The 15,735-nt window shown below is 36.3% G+C and overlaps 1 protein-coding gene across 2 annotated transcripts in view; it reads left to right on the top strand.

The window, feature by feature from the left end:
* ITGB8 (integrin subunit beta 8) overlaps positions 1-15,735 on the top strand; it is a 72,051-nt gene that overhangs the window by 30,657 nt on the left and 25,659 nt on the right. For both annotated transcript variants that reach the window (XM_033088568.1, XM_033088569.1), the window contains exons 4-6: positions 7,141-7,387; positions 8,752-8,917; positions 9,479-9,637. In XM_033088568.1, the coding sequence (XP_032944459.1) occupies positions 7,141-7,387; positions 8,752-8,917; positions 9,479-9,637 (572 nt within the window). The remainder of the gene's footprint in view (positions 1-7,140; positions 7,388-8,751; positions 8,918-9,478; positions 9,638-15,735) is intronic.

The raw sequence follows: 15,735 nt of genomic DNA, 5'->3' as shown, positions 1-15,735 counted from the left end.
ATTATAACTCTGTTTCCAGACTTGATCACATTGTAATGTAATTGTGTTCCTACTCTACTGCCAGCTCTGGAAGAAAGAGAACATATTTTATTCCACTGTTTCTCCAATGCCTAGCAGAGTGCTGGCATGTAGTAAGCGTTCCATAAGTATTTGTTGAATTTATGAGTTGAATAATTAATTAGTAACTGATGTGAATTAAGCTAAGTCCTTGTGGATAACAACTTTTAGACATAAAACTACAATTCTTAATTGTCATCATTTGTATGGCCCCTGAGATTGACACACTTTTCCTCCTATATTCCCCATGTACTTGCCCTTCCATCACATTATATTCCACAGTTTGACACATGTAGCAAACCACCAGAAATTATTCATTTTCCTCCAGTGCTAGAGAATCCCAGTGTACAAGCTACATATTTCAAGATAAGGTCAGGTGCACAGGCATGCATCACTTAATTCAATGCATTTACTTTTAAGCAGTATGCAGTTGCCGTTAAGCCTTTATTAGTTCATTCTGGGTGGTCTTGTCCTGTCATTAATTTTTTAAATAACCATTATGACATATGACCTCCTTATTCCAAAGCTGAACTATTCCTTGCACACTCTTGGATTACCATATAAACAAAAACGATTTCTTTCTTGGCCCTAGACATATTCCAAGCTTCCAATTAAAACTGTGCTCTTCACCATGTAAAACAATTATAAAGCACAGTATGGACATATATGAGCAACAGATGGAAAGGGATACACAAAAATTAAAGTAATTAGGTTGGTAAGCTTATGGCGCTTGCCACCTCTGTTGTTGCCATAACAAAATGCCATACACTAGGTGGCTTAACTGAAATTTATTTTCTCACAGTTCTGGAGACTAGGAAGTCAAGAGCAAGGTGCTAGCCAGTTCAGTTCCTAGAGGAGAGTGAGAGTGAGAGAGAGAGAGAGCTCTCTTTGTTGGCTCTTCTTATAAGGCACTAATCCCATCATGAAGGCCCCACCCTCATAAGGCACCCTTAGAATCTCATTTAAACCTACTTATCTCCCAAAGGTCCCATCTCCAAACACCATCACATTGTGGATTAGGGCTTCAAGATATAAATTAGGGGAGGGGGAGACACAATTCAGTCCATAGCATTTGATATATAAAATAATTTCAAAGGCGATGAAATATTTTCAGAAATTAATCATATTTTATACAAAGAAAACAAAAAACTGAATTGCAAAAAGTGAAACTGTTTTTGTAAGCCAATATCTCTGAGCACTGTGCAATAAAATTTGAAATAAATACAAGAGGATAAATATTAAATAACAGAGAAACTAAGAAAAGCTTCTCCTAAGTAAATCCTATCTCCAAGGACAAATCACAACTCTAGTCATACATTATTTAATAATAACAGTAATAACAATAACACACATCAAAATACATGGGATGTGACTGAAGTTGCTCTCAGGAAAATTCAAAACTTTAAATGCTTTTATTATTGAAAAAGAATGAACCCAAATTAACTAAGTATCCAGATAAAAATAAAGGAAAAACAAAAATGTAATTACCATAAGGAAAACAACAGGAAGGAATTCACAAGTTAAGAAAAATACAAAATTAATGAAAAGCAAAATAGAAATAAAACGAATGTATCAATCCAAGAGGTGGTCCTTTATAAAGCCCAATAAAATAAACTGTTGACAAATCTAATTAAGGAAAGAGGACAAAAGGCAAATAACCTACTTATATAGACGATAACCAGAGAAACAAATATTGGAGAAAAACTACTTTAACAAAATATCAAACACAAAATCTATGGTAAAAATCTGTAAATATTCATAATATAGATAACTTGTAGGAAACTATATGATTAAAATTGACTCAAGAAGAGGGACAACCCTAAAAAACCTAATAAAGATATAAGAAGTTAAGTACACATCAAGCTTATCATATATGACTTGCCTCTAATAAATATGACTACACTCTTTAAAAATGTCTTGCTCTTTTTCAAATACCTGAAGATTTGAAAATGACAAGGTACATTTTTTGCTATTGTTACACTTAAATTTATACACTTAAATGAATTTAGCTTGTTCCCCTTTGCAGATATAACAGTGGTTGAAACCTCCTGAGACTATAAAGTACCAGTTTAAAAGTTGGAAAACTGTTTCAGTGCTGTTTCTGTAATGATACTAATGATAATGACAGTAATGGCAGTGATGGTAATGAGGCAGGAGCAAAGTGGACTTGAGCGATAGTGGGGAGGTGGCAACCTCAGGGTTTGGGGATTGGTGAGCGTGGGGATGGACGTGTGGGCTCTGGCTCAAGCAACTAAATGAGATGGGGAAGGCTGCCCTTTGTGGAGGGGGTGGTATTGAGTTCAAAGTGAGACTACTTGAGTTGAGGTAGTAACTTGTCTATAAGAGGCTGAAGTTCAGGAGAGAGATGCAGGTTGGAGACAGACCTGGCAGATGTCAACATGAAATGGTAAGTGAAGACAGTACGGATGAGATCAGAGGTAGTAAGAAAGTGAAAAGGGAAATGCTTAATGTCTATGTTAATCATTATGGGGCATGAGTTTATTCAATTTCCCATTACTATTTGAATTTCTGTATGCAAATCAGTATAATTGTCTAATGTGTGTGTCATCTTTACAACATAGCTATGGCAGAACTATATTTCGTAATCTGCATATATAGAAAATATTTATTACATTAGATTTAATAAATTCATCTAAAAATGCATTACGGCATCAAAGACATGCCAGCTTTGGGGCATAATATATAAAGCTGTTTTTTACCAACTCCAGATATATACAGAAACATCACTCTTCATTATGTAAAAGTTCTTTCCATATAAGAGTTGAGGGTTTAATATAATGCATACCTAAGTGTAAAATGTATTTATCCCCTAATAATTGATTTTCATTTATTTAATTTAGTTCTAACACTTTATTCTTTTCTGACAAAAATACATGCCCTTCAATGTAGAATCTATTAAGAATTTTTTTAATTTAATGGATATTTCTATTATATCATATACTGACTACATTTTTAAAAGAAAGTTAGGACTACATAAAAATATGTACAATATATAATCAAAATATTCGAAATGAGATTTGAAAATGGTATTTTCTTCTACGTTTCACTTCTTAAATTACGCTTTTTTTTTCTTATTTTTACCTGTCAATCTTATGGAAAAATAATAACAGAATTAGGTTACTAATCCTAGTTGATGTTCCCTAAGAACACTGAAATGAAATCTCTAGGAAGGTAGGAGAGAGAAGGGAATTCTTTAATTCCGCTTTGGAATAATACGAGGTATATGATAAGGATCAGTATAATCGATAGCAATACTTCACTAAGTCAAGGAAATATTTCAAACTTGATTCATTTTAATGTTGTAAAGAAAAACATTTAATTTAGTGTACCTTAATTTAAAATGTAAGATTTTTCAGGTATTCTTCCTAAATTCAAAATTTTTTTAAAAAACACATAAAAGATAAAAATCATGCATTTCCCCCCCCCCCCGTGGCACATATCTCCCATTTTATCCCCCACAAAAATTGAGAAACGTGCTGCTGGAGTCTGTGCCTTGCTATTTCAAACTAGTCTCATTCTTGGGCTTTCTCCTTCCCTTGCCCAAATATAATTAATAGTAATTGGCTGCTCTTTTTACCTGCTATACTTTTACACATTTTCAGTTTCATCTGATAGAAACCATTTTAAATGATCTATTCTTAATGTCCAGCCCCGTTCGTTGCAGCCAGTTCTTTAGAGATGCTCACACCATTACCTGAGTGATTCAAAATTCATGCTAACAACTTTTAATTCTTTGGGCTCTTCAATAGCTCAATAGCAATAGCTCTAAGTATGTCTCTACTTTCCTCCAAGTCCTCTTTCTTATTCTGTCACAGACTCACTTCTTCCCTTTGAATTTAATTGAAGGAAACAAGGCTCTTTAGCATTTCCAAAGGTATGAGGATGAGGCTTTCCTGCAGATAATACACATGGTAGCATAAACATTTTGGGGCCGGATGATAACTTTTTTCCTCTTAAAGAGATAAGCTCCCCCTGAACTGTGAGAAAGAAGTCATAGGTATTAGCTTCTTACTGTGATAAACGTAGGTCTTTTGAAATGCTGTATAAAAATGTGCTTCAAACATAGTCTCGTTAAAGAACACTTTTGAGTGACTATGCATGTAGCAAACCCAGGCTTCAGAGATGAAGAAATAGTTCTTACCTTGATGTTGCTTAGAATCTATTAACAGTAATGGCAGTAGTTACTGACATCTATATATTTACCATGTACCAAATACTGTGGTAGATATTTTACATAAATTACCTCAGTTAGTAGCTCTCAGCCAGGAAAACTCCACCCTCGCATAGCTTCTTACCTCGCAAGAGTAACATGTAAGACATGACAGCTTGCGTTGATAACCTCATAATGGTGACGGCCACAGACATTGTCTTATTTTTAGATGTGTTTCTTTCTCATCCGATATATTAAAAACCTCTTTAATGTCATCTGCCCTTTGAGCCCTGTGTTGGTGGCACCCTAGTATGAACTGAATGGGAATATTATCTAGGGACATAGTATCCATTTTCCCATGAAAAAGTATTTCTACTGCCTCCAAGAGAAAGTTTCTCCCTCATGTATAATTATTCAATCCAAAGCTAAACTGAGAGCAAATTGTGGGGAGCGTCTCAAGCTCATGGGCAAAGCATAGTAACCCAAGCTTGGCCCCTTCACTGTCCTCCTTAACAAGCAGAATGGGGTTTGGGGTCAGCCTACGTAGGGCTGCCTGCTTGGGCCGACTACTTAAAGCTAGAACCTTACAGGAAACTCAAGTGCCTTGCAGTTTGAAAGTGTGATTACTGTTCTCTCCAGCAATGATTAAAAGGCCTGTGTATGGAAAGATTCTCTTTTCTCCTTTATTGAAAATGTCTCTTCCTGATCTGCCAGGCCATGCTGAGATCTTACACTGACCCAAGTACACGGTGCTAATGCCAGCATCTATGTAATCCAAAATCAAGCTACAGCAGCCTACACCTTCCAACCCCGATCATTTGGCAAGGCGTCTTTACAGCTCCCTTCTCTGCTGAGGCCAGTGAGACCAGGATTTGCTTGCTAGGCTATGAGCAGCTGGTGTGTGCTGAGGTTAGCTATGTGGTTAGCTGGGGCTCCCTGAATAGCTTAGGCCTCCAAGGACTGTGTTTTTGCTGATGCTTCACAGATTCTGCCTGTTGGCTGAAAAACCAACCAACAGTATAACAACCTGCACGATATGCTTAACTGGTTTATTTTGCAATGACTTTATAAAACTAGACAGACATTTATTTTCAGACAGAGCCACCATAAACTGCAATGATCCACCAAGATGACAATACCATGTGGCCAAGGCCTTCAGCCATATGTCCAGGTCAATGATTAAACAAGTACACGATTTATAAAAAAAAAAAAGAAAAACAAACAAAATAAACAATTAAGTACTGACCCAACCCATTAAAAGTACATGCACCACACTCCCCAATTATGCTCTATTTCTATTTTTTCATCAATCCAGCCCTTTCTACCAGATTCTATCATTCTCCTGAATCGAACTTCTCTACCCAAATTGCAGGATACTTCCATATGGGCAGCTTTTTTCACCAGACACCCGGAAAGCAGAGCCTTTAGGAGGCAGCCCCACTCCTACAGGGAAGGAGTGAGAGAGCTGGCTGGGCTGGCTGACGCATGCCCAATGTCTCCTCCCAAACTCTAGCGGCCCCAAAATTAGGACTGTTACAGTAAAGGGGTTTCCTCCATAGAACAGCAAATTAGGAATGAGTAAGTAGCTCCTTTCTCCCATAATTATTATATACCAGAAAAAAACTTACTATTTTGAATACATTCTGTAATCTGACTTAAAAACATCTGATTTATGAAATAATTTATAAGAAAATATTGCTACTTGTAAGCCCATGAAGACTGAAAATATGATTTGATAAATTAAAGGATTCCTTTAATAGGTAGATCAGGCTATCAAATTGGTGTTTATTAAAAATGTTTTTCCACTTAAAATCTCCATGGACAAATAATTAATGACTTACAATGCATTTGCTTTATTATTTAAACAGTAAAATTCACAAACTGCCCATATTTAAATTAATAACTTTTCACCATCTACTGTTAAAAATTAAATACAGAAAGCTCAGCACATGGAAGATAGGTCAAAACAGGAGGATTTGGCTGCTAGAAAGGGTCCTTTTTCTTATCATTTTGGAAGTCCAATTCTGTATCAGCTGTATACAGTGCCATATGCTTGTGTACAGGGATCCAGGTCCTTATAGCAAATGCTAATGGGCAGACAACTAAATAAACGATTATTACAGACAGTTGTCTGTGGCACACTCCCACAGTTCCCCTTGTGGTGGCCCTCTCTCATGCAGTTCCTTGGCCTCTGTGATAACCTCTTCAACATATGTTCACTGAGAACCCAGTATGGGTTGGACAGCTGCTGTCCTCTACATCGCCCCGGTCCTCAATGTGGCCCTGCTGGGAACCATTCTTTAGAGCACTGTCTCACTCCTTCTCACAACTAACTGCTGGGAAGAATCTTATCAAGTAATTTGTGATGAGGTACTAATTATTTTGAATATCTTCACATACTTCTCAGTAACAGAGTTTTTACATCTCGTATGTAAATATGCCTTAACTCAAAAGAATGAGTTGATACCTGCATCCAATGAGAGGTAATTATTCTTAAGATAACCTTTCTGTTTTTCTTCAAGCCTGAAAGCCACCTTCAAACAAACACAGCCACCTACTCTCTCGATATCGAATGCTGTTTGCTGTTTTATGCTGTGCTTTGTAGACACCAGAAATACAGGTTCATATGGTGGCAAATATATTCTCTATTATATTTATATGGGGCTGGTCCATTTGGTATTATCTCTATCTGCCCTATAGAATTGTGAGAAATTCACTGTAGAAGGCGGAAACTAATAAATTTGTATGGTTTTCAAATTGCCTTAAAATTATTCCAGGAAATTCCTAGTTTCATTCATTATGTCCAAATTTGTGATAATTGTTCTATATCTAAAATGTAACTGATTTATTGACGGCTTATCCTGAGATGTTTAAAATGAATACTACATGGTATTTGTCTTTCTTTGAACTAGGAGCTGAAGCTAATTTTATGTTGAAAATTCATCCTCTGAAGAAATATCCTGTGGATCTTTATTATCTGGTTGATGTCTCGGCATCAATGCACAATAATATTGAAAAATTAAATTCCGTTGGAAATGACTTATCTAGAAAAATGGCATTTTTCTCCCGTGACTTCCGTCTTGGATTTGGCTCATACGTTGATAAAACAGTTTCACCATACATTAGCATCCACCCAGAAAGGATTCATAATCAATGCAGGTATCTAGTGTTTGAGGTGGATTTCATAATGCCAAATGAAATTGCTTTCTTATAAAATCTCACTTTGTTTTTATAGAAAGGACTTACTAATTTTATATTTTTATTTTATTAAACAATAAGTGAAAATTTTGGAGAGAAAGTATGTTCCTATCTGAAAACTTCTGAGATTATCTGTAGTTTGGACTTCTTATATTTTTTCAAATATCATTCAGTTAGTTTTTATCACAAAAACACAAATAATACTAATAATTTTGGACAAAACTCCAATAATCAGGCTACCCATATATATAAATACCTCTTTGCCAAGTCTGTTTTTCTCCTTTTTGATTGCTTCAAATTTGTTGACTTAATGTTGCCTCTGTATTTCCATTACTGCATTATGACTATATTTGTAATTACGTTGTTTATGATATGATTCAAAAAAAGCTCAGCACATGGAAGGTAGGTCAAAATATGAGCATTTGCCTGCTAGCAAGAGCCCTTTTTCTTATCATTTTGGAAGTCCGATTCTAAATAGCACATGACCCACTATGAAACGAGAACTGACCTTAAAAATACAAGTTTCTCATACAATATTCTAATTAGCCTGTTGGATTTTCAGAGAGAAATATAAATGTGTTTAGTTCTTCCTTAATAAAACATTTCCTTTTTAACACCTTCTTTCCTACTTGCACAAACTGCCCAGCTCACTTTACAGTACACACTCGCACCAAAACAACTCTGCTGTCTTTGGTAGTGGAACGGGGACTGACACATCTCCTCAAGGAGGGTCACATGCCTTCTGCCTATGGGGCTGTACCTGAGGAATGATTCTCACTTTGGGGAACATCACGGAATTCTCTAAACAATTTTAATGAATTTTAATTGTTCATCAGTAATTGCACACCAAGCATCACTTAAAAAATTAGCACCATGTTTTAAAATAATCTAACGATAGTATAATATTTTAACTAAATTCCTAAAAGAAACATTTCCCAAAAGATATTTTTCAGCTGTTCCATGCTCAAATGTGATAGGAAATCACTACAAATTCTTATCTCCTCTTAAAAAGTAACACTACAGATTAGCATAATAATAGCCCTTAGGTGTCCTATATTAAAGAAACATGTTTAATTGTCTTTATTTTACAACACCAAATGGTTATATTTCTATTTCCTACTTGCAAATAAATATTCACCAATATGTAACTTTTCTCTGATTTTATACAGTACAGATTTTCTCTTATAAAAAATTTCCTTGTCAAAAAAATAAACCAATGTGTTCCCTTCTCACACCACCCACACAATTGTACTGTGAGTAGTATACCTTGAATCTTTGAAGAAAGCATAGCAAAACAGAATGTGCATTTCTTCTTTACCAAACAGTGACTACAATTTAGACTGTATGCCTCCCCATGGATATATCCATGTGCTGTCTTTGACGGAGAATATCACTGAGTTTGAAAAAGCGGTTCACAGACAGAAGATCTCTGGAAATATAGATACACCTGAAGGAGGTTTTGATGCCATGCTTCAGGCAGCTGTCTGTGAGGTAAGACATTTCCCATTACTGAATGTTTGCTTAAATGCAAAATTCCCCAAGAATTTGGGATTTTATTTTTCTCTTTGATTTATGGAGTGAAATCAGAGCATAGAAGAATACCTTCTTCTCTCTCTCATTTGTCACGAATGTAACTCATTTTGGTATGTGTTCAGGACAGAGGGGAGAGGGCTTTACATAGGAAAAGATACACTTGGAAAATCCTTTCCCAAATGGCTGCTGTGTTCACTCACCACCATCCAAGGAAAAACCAGAAGGAGCCTGTTGTTCTACTCACGTCATACTGGCTGCTCTGCACTTTGTAATCCTGGCTTGTTCTTCCTCTGGGAGAACACTAGAAATCTGTAGCCATGAGCTGGTGTGGTCAAATGGCTGTGGTAAAATAGAGAATATACAAATAAAAGTTAATTTTATTTATGAAACAGCATTGTTTTTATGCACATCGTTCTAGCCTGACTTAATGTTTGTGAACTTGAACTTAACGTTTACTTGAGATAAAGACCACAGTACAGATTTATGTTGTACAAGGTCTAATTACATGTTTATTTTAAGAGTCATATTGGATGGAGAAAAGAAGCTAAAAGATTGCTGCTGGTGATGACAGATCAGACATCTCATCTTGCTCTTGATAGCAAATTGGCAGGCATAGTGGTGCCAAATGATGGAAACTGCCATCTGAAAAACAATGTCTACGTCAGATCAACAAGCATGGTAATGTAGCTATATATAGCCTCTTATTATCACTCTTTTGGTTAAAGTGTGAGTTTAAATTGGCAATTCAGCTGTTTTTGTACCAAGAAATTACCTCAAGGTACACAGTCAGTATGAGCCCTGAGAGAGAACTGATGAGACAATGCAGTGTATAAATGCTGGTCAATAAAAATATAAGGTTAAAATACTCTGACAACATCTTGTAGCTGACTCTCTGATGGACTGCAAAGTACTATATAAGTTACAAAAATAAAAGTGATGGAAGAGCTTACTTTCAATGCAACTGAAGGACTTTTAAAGAAAAATACATACACACACACACACACACACACACACATACACACACACACCTTAGCTTTATATAAACACCTATTAAGGATTAGTAAGAAAAGTAGTTGGCGTGAGGAATCCTCACAACAGGTACAATCTAAGTAGAGACAAGGAAAAAAAAGGGTAAAACAGGGACAGCTTTCAATATTCTGTACCTCACTCCTTCCCTCTGAAGCTTGTCTATATTTAGCGGCTCATTTTTTAAATCAGTGAATATCTGGATGCTCCGAATAATATATTTACATACAATCTCCTAGAACGCTAAGCTTCCCAACATTAGCTATTCTACATGTGAAAAAATCAACCGCACAAAGCATCATTTATTTCTGACATGGGCACACATTTATACATTTATGCAGATGTTAGAACAGAAACTCCCAAATTTTCTCAGATCTTTGTACCCGAGTGGCTCAGTAATTTTCCCCCCTGGTGCCCCTAGACCAAAACAAACAAACAAAGCACCAAAACCTGACAGTTCTGTTTATTAAGTAGTCAGGTACAAATAACTATTTCTGTCCTAAAAACTTAGCAGTCAGTTAAAAAATAATACTATACATCATAAATATTATATACCTATATTTGTGTCATTCTCGGTAAATAAGTTACTAATGGGAACTTCCAAGCCGTGGAATCAGATTAGACACTGCTATCCTCACTCCCTGTTTCACACTGATCTTTATCCTGTCCAGCTTTGCAAAGATACGATGTCCTCTAAGGAACAAAGCCACATGTAATCTTAAAACGGTGAACTACTTCCAGTAGTAGTTCCGAGGTACCTGACAGACGCCGAGTGTCCCTGAATTTCCCTTGCAAATTGAAAACATTTCAAGGCACCCTGTGAGTGTACTGCCGTACTCCAAGGCATGTCATGGAACTGCAATATTTGAAGCATACCAATTATGCTGAAAAAGTGTGTGGTTCCGTGAGTGAAATTTAAATCGTTTAAATTTCATTAATCTGGAACGCCACGTTAGACTTACTGAAAGTCTAGAGGAGCAACGTATGACCACGTAAAACAAGTTCAGCCCTTAGTCGGTTTAGTCTCTTGAAAGCAGCCTCAAATTTTAAAGATTTTGAAAGGCAAACTAAAGTTTGCACTGAACATTTTAGGATTTGGCATTATTCCAGCGGTGTCTTTACCCTCACTTTGGTAGACCCGCCCACTTCAATTTAGTCATTTCTTATATTTCCTTCCTTCTCCTCAACCTCTTTTAATCTAAAATAGAGCCCTAATTTATTTACTGGGCAGTGGAGGAGGAGACAAGAAGAATTACTCTGTTGTGAAACAAGAAGTTTTTTTGTGTTTTTTTTTCAAGAAAAAATAATAATCACATTATTCTCAAATTGCATTGCTTTATACTTTTGAAGTTTTGCCAAGTCGCTGAAGTCATCTCTCCAAAACTGTATTTTAGAGGGTGCTGTTGCTCATCTAGGAAGGATTCATTAAGGCAAAGATGCTCATAATTTTAGACATATGCCATGCCATATACCCTTAGGGAAATGAATTCTAATCTTGGTGGAATTTTACATAGCATTTGGGCTCTTATGACATAAGGAATTTGGACAATCTATTATGCACTTCATTTGCCTTCTTCAACATTCTTCAATTCCTTAAAAGGCACCTTCCACATATCACTCTTGTATTGAGTCAACCAAGGAGCGGTGTGTTTGTTAATACCTTAAAAGAATACTTTTATCACATCTCAGGTCTGTGTGTTAAGGGATCCTCTACCTAAGAATTCTCATTCCCTTCATTTCTAGGAACATGGCCCTAAAACAAAAGAAGCTGAAGCATTTTGATTGATCCCTTGACTATGCATTTATATATACGAGATGTGCTACTTCTCTGAAACCTACTATATCTAAAGCTACCCTGAACTTGACCAGAAGCATATTTACCTGCTCATTTTAAAATGACCTCCATCCTGTCTTATTTGGTCATTGTGGAGGAATTATAAAAGGTATAAATGAGACAAGTAATCAAACACTTTGCTTCCTGGCTTTATCTCCAGCAGTCAATACCAGTAATCTTGAATACTATGTGAGCTTCTTGGTCCAAGATTCTGGTTCTTTTGTTTACAAAAAGAAATAACTGATAAAAGACTTTTTATATGTCTAAATTACACGGGCCAGAGTTCTACAGCTTGTACACATAGCTATTTCATGGGAGTCAATATAAACTCCAGGATAATAATAACTCTATATTTTCAGTATTTACTAACTGAAACCACTGCAGCAAACATTGTATACAGAATCAAATTTATCTTTACAACTGCTCTATAAGGTAGTCATAATTATCCTTCTTTTACAAACAGAAAAACTAAGAGTAGAAGAAATAAGTTGACTAGGGACAGTCAGCTAAAAAGTTAATAAGTAACAAAGCTGGGGCTCAGTCTAGTTCAATCTTATATTTAAATCTGTATTCTTAACCATTTTACCACAGTGTCTCAAGGGGAAAGTAGCAGAAAATACAGTAATGAATTTCTTGGTGTAACTGTTGCTTTAACTTTCTGGTTGCAGTCTCACTTATGTAAGGAATAAAGCAGATAATTTGGCTTACATAAAGTTACAAAACCAGATATAATTTAAAATATTTATGTTTACACATTATTACAAACTTGTATATGACCATTGACAAATGACGTTATACTGTTGAATAAATTACATTTCCCCCTGCTTTTTCTCCAAGTGCTGGAATGAAAAACTTGAGTAGTAATATAGTTTTATGATTTATCCAGTAATAATAGCAGTTTAAAATACAGCATTCTTTGGAAAATGTTAATGGTGTTAGAATAAAACTGTCAGTGGTGTAGAAGATAGGTTATACTAAAGGGCCTGAAAGTTCAACCTGTCTGCCCATCCAGCTCCTCCGGAGTAATTCCTGCCCTCACCCAGAGCCCTCACAACCATTCACCCCATCCCTGGCAGAGGCCACGAATAACGTCAAGGTCTCTGGAAACAATGAAAGGGGGCCAAGGAAGAGGCACACAGGTCACGCAATGAACCCACATTAGTGGGATTTTCAAATGTGGCTATGACTCTCAGTGCTGGATGGAGGGCTGCAAATAGGCAAGACGCTACCAGACTTCTAATTCTCGTTAGTAGCTTAGGGTTGCTGTTCCTTTCTCTCGTCTCAGCCTTAATTTTTTATGTGCCTCGTCATATTATGATCAGTGATTCTTCACCCCTCCTATTGTGTAATATCTCAGAATTCCCTTACTGCTGCTTCATAGTTCATTCCCTCTCCTATGGCCTCGTTTGGATAGACGCGCTGCTGAATTGATCACCATCTTAGAGGACTGAGCTGATTTGCAGAAGGCATATTAGGCATTACTCAAGAGTTTTGCTCCCCTATGGTAAAAACAGTTAAGATTCTGCCTCTGACTTCTTACGCCACTTCGTTTAACATGTTCTTGACTTATAGTAAGCCAATTAGGAAGCTTTCTTTTTACCATGTATCGCAACTGCTTGGAATTATATTAAATTTTTCCAGAAGTGCAGATGAAAAAGGGAGCTTGAGAATATAATTCATTAATTTAATTCATAACTTTGAAACCTGAGTTAACAAACTTTTTTAAAGTTATAATAACTAGATATTATATCTATCTGTGTTCTGTATTTTTCCTGCAAGGGCTATTTCTGACATTTTGCTCTCTCTGCTGGTATCCCACAACATTCCATGCAAGTATACAATTTTCATCGTTTAGTAAAGACACAATTATTGCTGCTGCTCTGTGACTAAGAAATTGCCTCTTCAACTTCAGAAAACGTGTCTCTTTCTCTGCTTCTCAGCTTCTTTGTCTCAGACACATACTAATAAAAATGCTAATTCACTGAGCACTTACTTTGTGCTGGGCACCAGGCTGAACATACTGCTTATATTATCTCATTCAGTCTTTACCACAACCCACGTTATGAGGAAACTGAAACTTAGAGACGTCAGATTTCTGCAAGATCACAGACTACCACATATCAGAGTCAAGATCCACACCGAAGCTGTCTGACTCCAGATGATGTGCCTCAGCCTGATGCTGTGCAGGCTGCCTCCCCTCCATTTATTCCCCTTGACCCTGAGCGAGGGGATCTTCCAGACCCTTCGCATACCTGAGCTCATGAAATCTCCGTATCAGCTCGGCTTGGTAGGCATCATCATACCCTTCCACAATAAATGAAGTGGAGAGGGAGACTAAGTACCTTGTCCAGGGACCTGACTCTCAGATCGCTAGCTTGCCCTCTATGCTACCACCTTCACACAAACTCAATACGGGCTGCTCTCCAGAAAACCAGTGAATGCAACCGATTTTGAAGACACTGAGAGGAGCTATATTAGGAGTCGCTTAAAAAAATATTTTAAAGAATATTCAACTCTGAAGCTTCTTCTAAAATAATTATTACTCTAAATGTTTAAACACTTGAAAAAGATTAACTTCCTAAGCCAAGTTCATAACAGTATTCCTAATTTTGCACAATACCAAATACTATAGCTAAACAAACAAACAAACAAAAAGATCTAGAATAATTCCAAATCTACCTTTTGTCATAGATTAAGAGTTAACAGCAAAATAGCTGTTTAAAGTCAAATGAGAGGCCATTTAAACCAAAACTATTATTTTAAGGGGAAAAAAGAGAAGTATTAATATTTGTTTTGTCTCATAGAAATTACTGATTTGTAATTATGAGAATAATAACAACAGTAATTCTAATTATGACTAAACTAAAGCAATTAGGAAACCTAATTTCCTGTTTCTTACTTTGTTGGTCTCTGCTTCACACTGCATAAAAAATACAACTTTTTAAATTAATTAAGGAGATAAGATCAGTTTAGAGTGTCAGCACCTATGGGTTTTATGAACATGCACAACTAGGAAAGTATAGGAAATGTCACCCAGGCAGAATGCACCTAAAACGTTTTAGATCCGTGTGCAATTGGATTTTTTTTTTTTAATATTGTTACAACATTTAAAACTAACAAAATGCCTGATGGCAACTTACTGCTCGCTGAACTATCTGTTTTAAATTGTAAATGCCATGAGAACAAGAATGACTTCAACAACTTTAGAACAGACCTAATTTAAGTGCTTCTCATACTAGCAGTAAAATAGCCAGGAAATGATCTCTGCAAACAATATTTATTTTTTTCTTTTAAATTGAAAGCAACAGTGGCACCCACAATCACCTGGGCCAGATTCTGACTAGCCCAGCACTGCTTTTGTAATGGCTCTGATAACAAGAAAAACAATGGATTGCCAAAGTCACACAATGAAAACAAAATGTGATGAAAATATGTATGAAATAGATGTTCCAATTAAATTACACGTTCATTCATATTTAAGCACAAAACTTTTTATTCCACTCTCACTGAAAAGCTTACACAAATTATTAGTCCATGCCCCTCACTTTAGTAACTAGCATATCATGATTATAATTGCTACTGTGTTGGGCAGGAGCTACAAACTTTTGGGGCCAGGTAGGAAGGGTAAATAAATCAGGCAAGTCAAACAAAGTACATCCCAGAGCCCAACATCTCGCCTTTCGTAAGAGCCTCCGAATGTCCGTTATTGGGTAGTCTGTTTAATGAAAGCTGTCTTTTACTAGGCAGTCCTGTCGTGTTTGTCCCTTACATTTACATAACACTACCCAACGTCCTGGTGAGGTGTAGACATGCTGTTACCTACGTTTTATAAATAAGAAAACAGAGACACTAAAAGGATCAGGAACTTGTGTGTGGTCGCACAGCCAGATGTAGTATCGTCCATGGTCAATGCCAA

Source organism: Rhinolophus ferrumequinum, chromosome 20 (genome assembly GCF_004115265.2).
Source record: "Rhinolophus ferrumequinum isolate MPI-CBG mRhiFer1 chromosome 20, mRhiFer1_v1.p, whole genome shotgun sequence".
In the NCBI taxonomy this organism is placed as follows: domain Eukaryota; kingdom Metazoa; phylum Chordata; class Mammalia; order Chiroptera; family Rhinolophidae; genus Rhinolophus; species Rhinolophus ferrumequinum.
The sequence above is the reverse complement of the archived record's forward strand: the minus strand, read 5'-3'. Positions and strand labels throughout refer to the sequence as shown.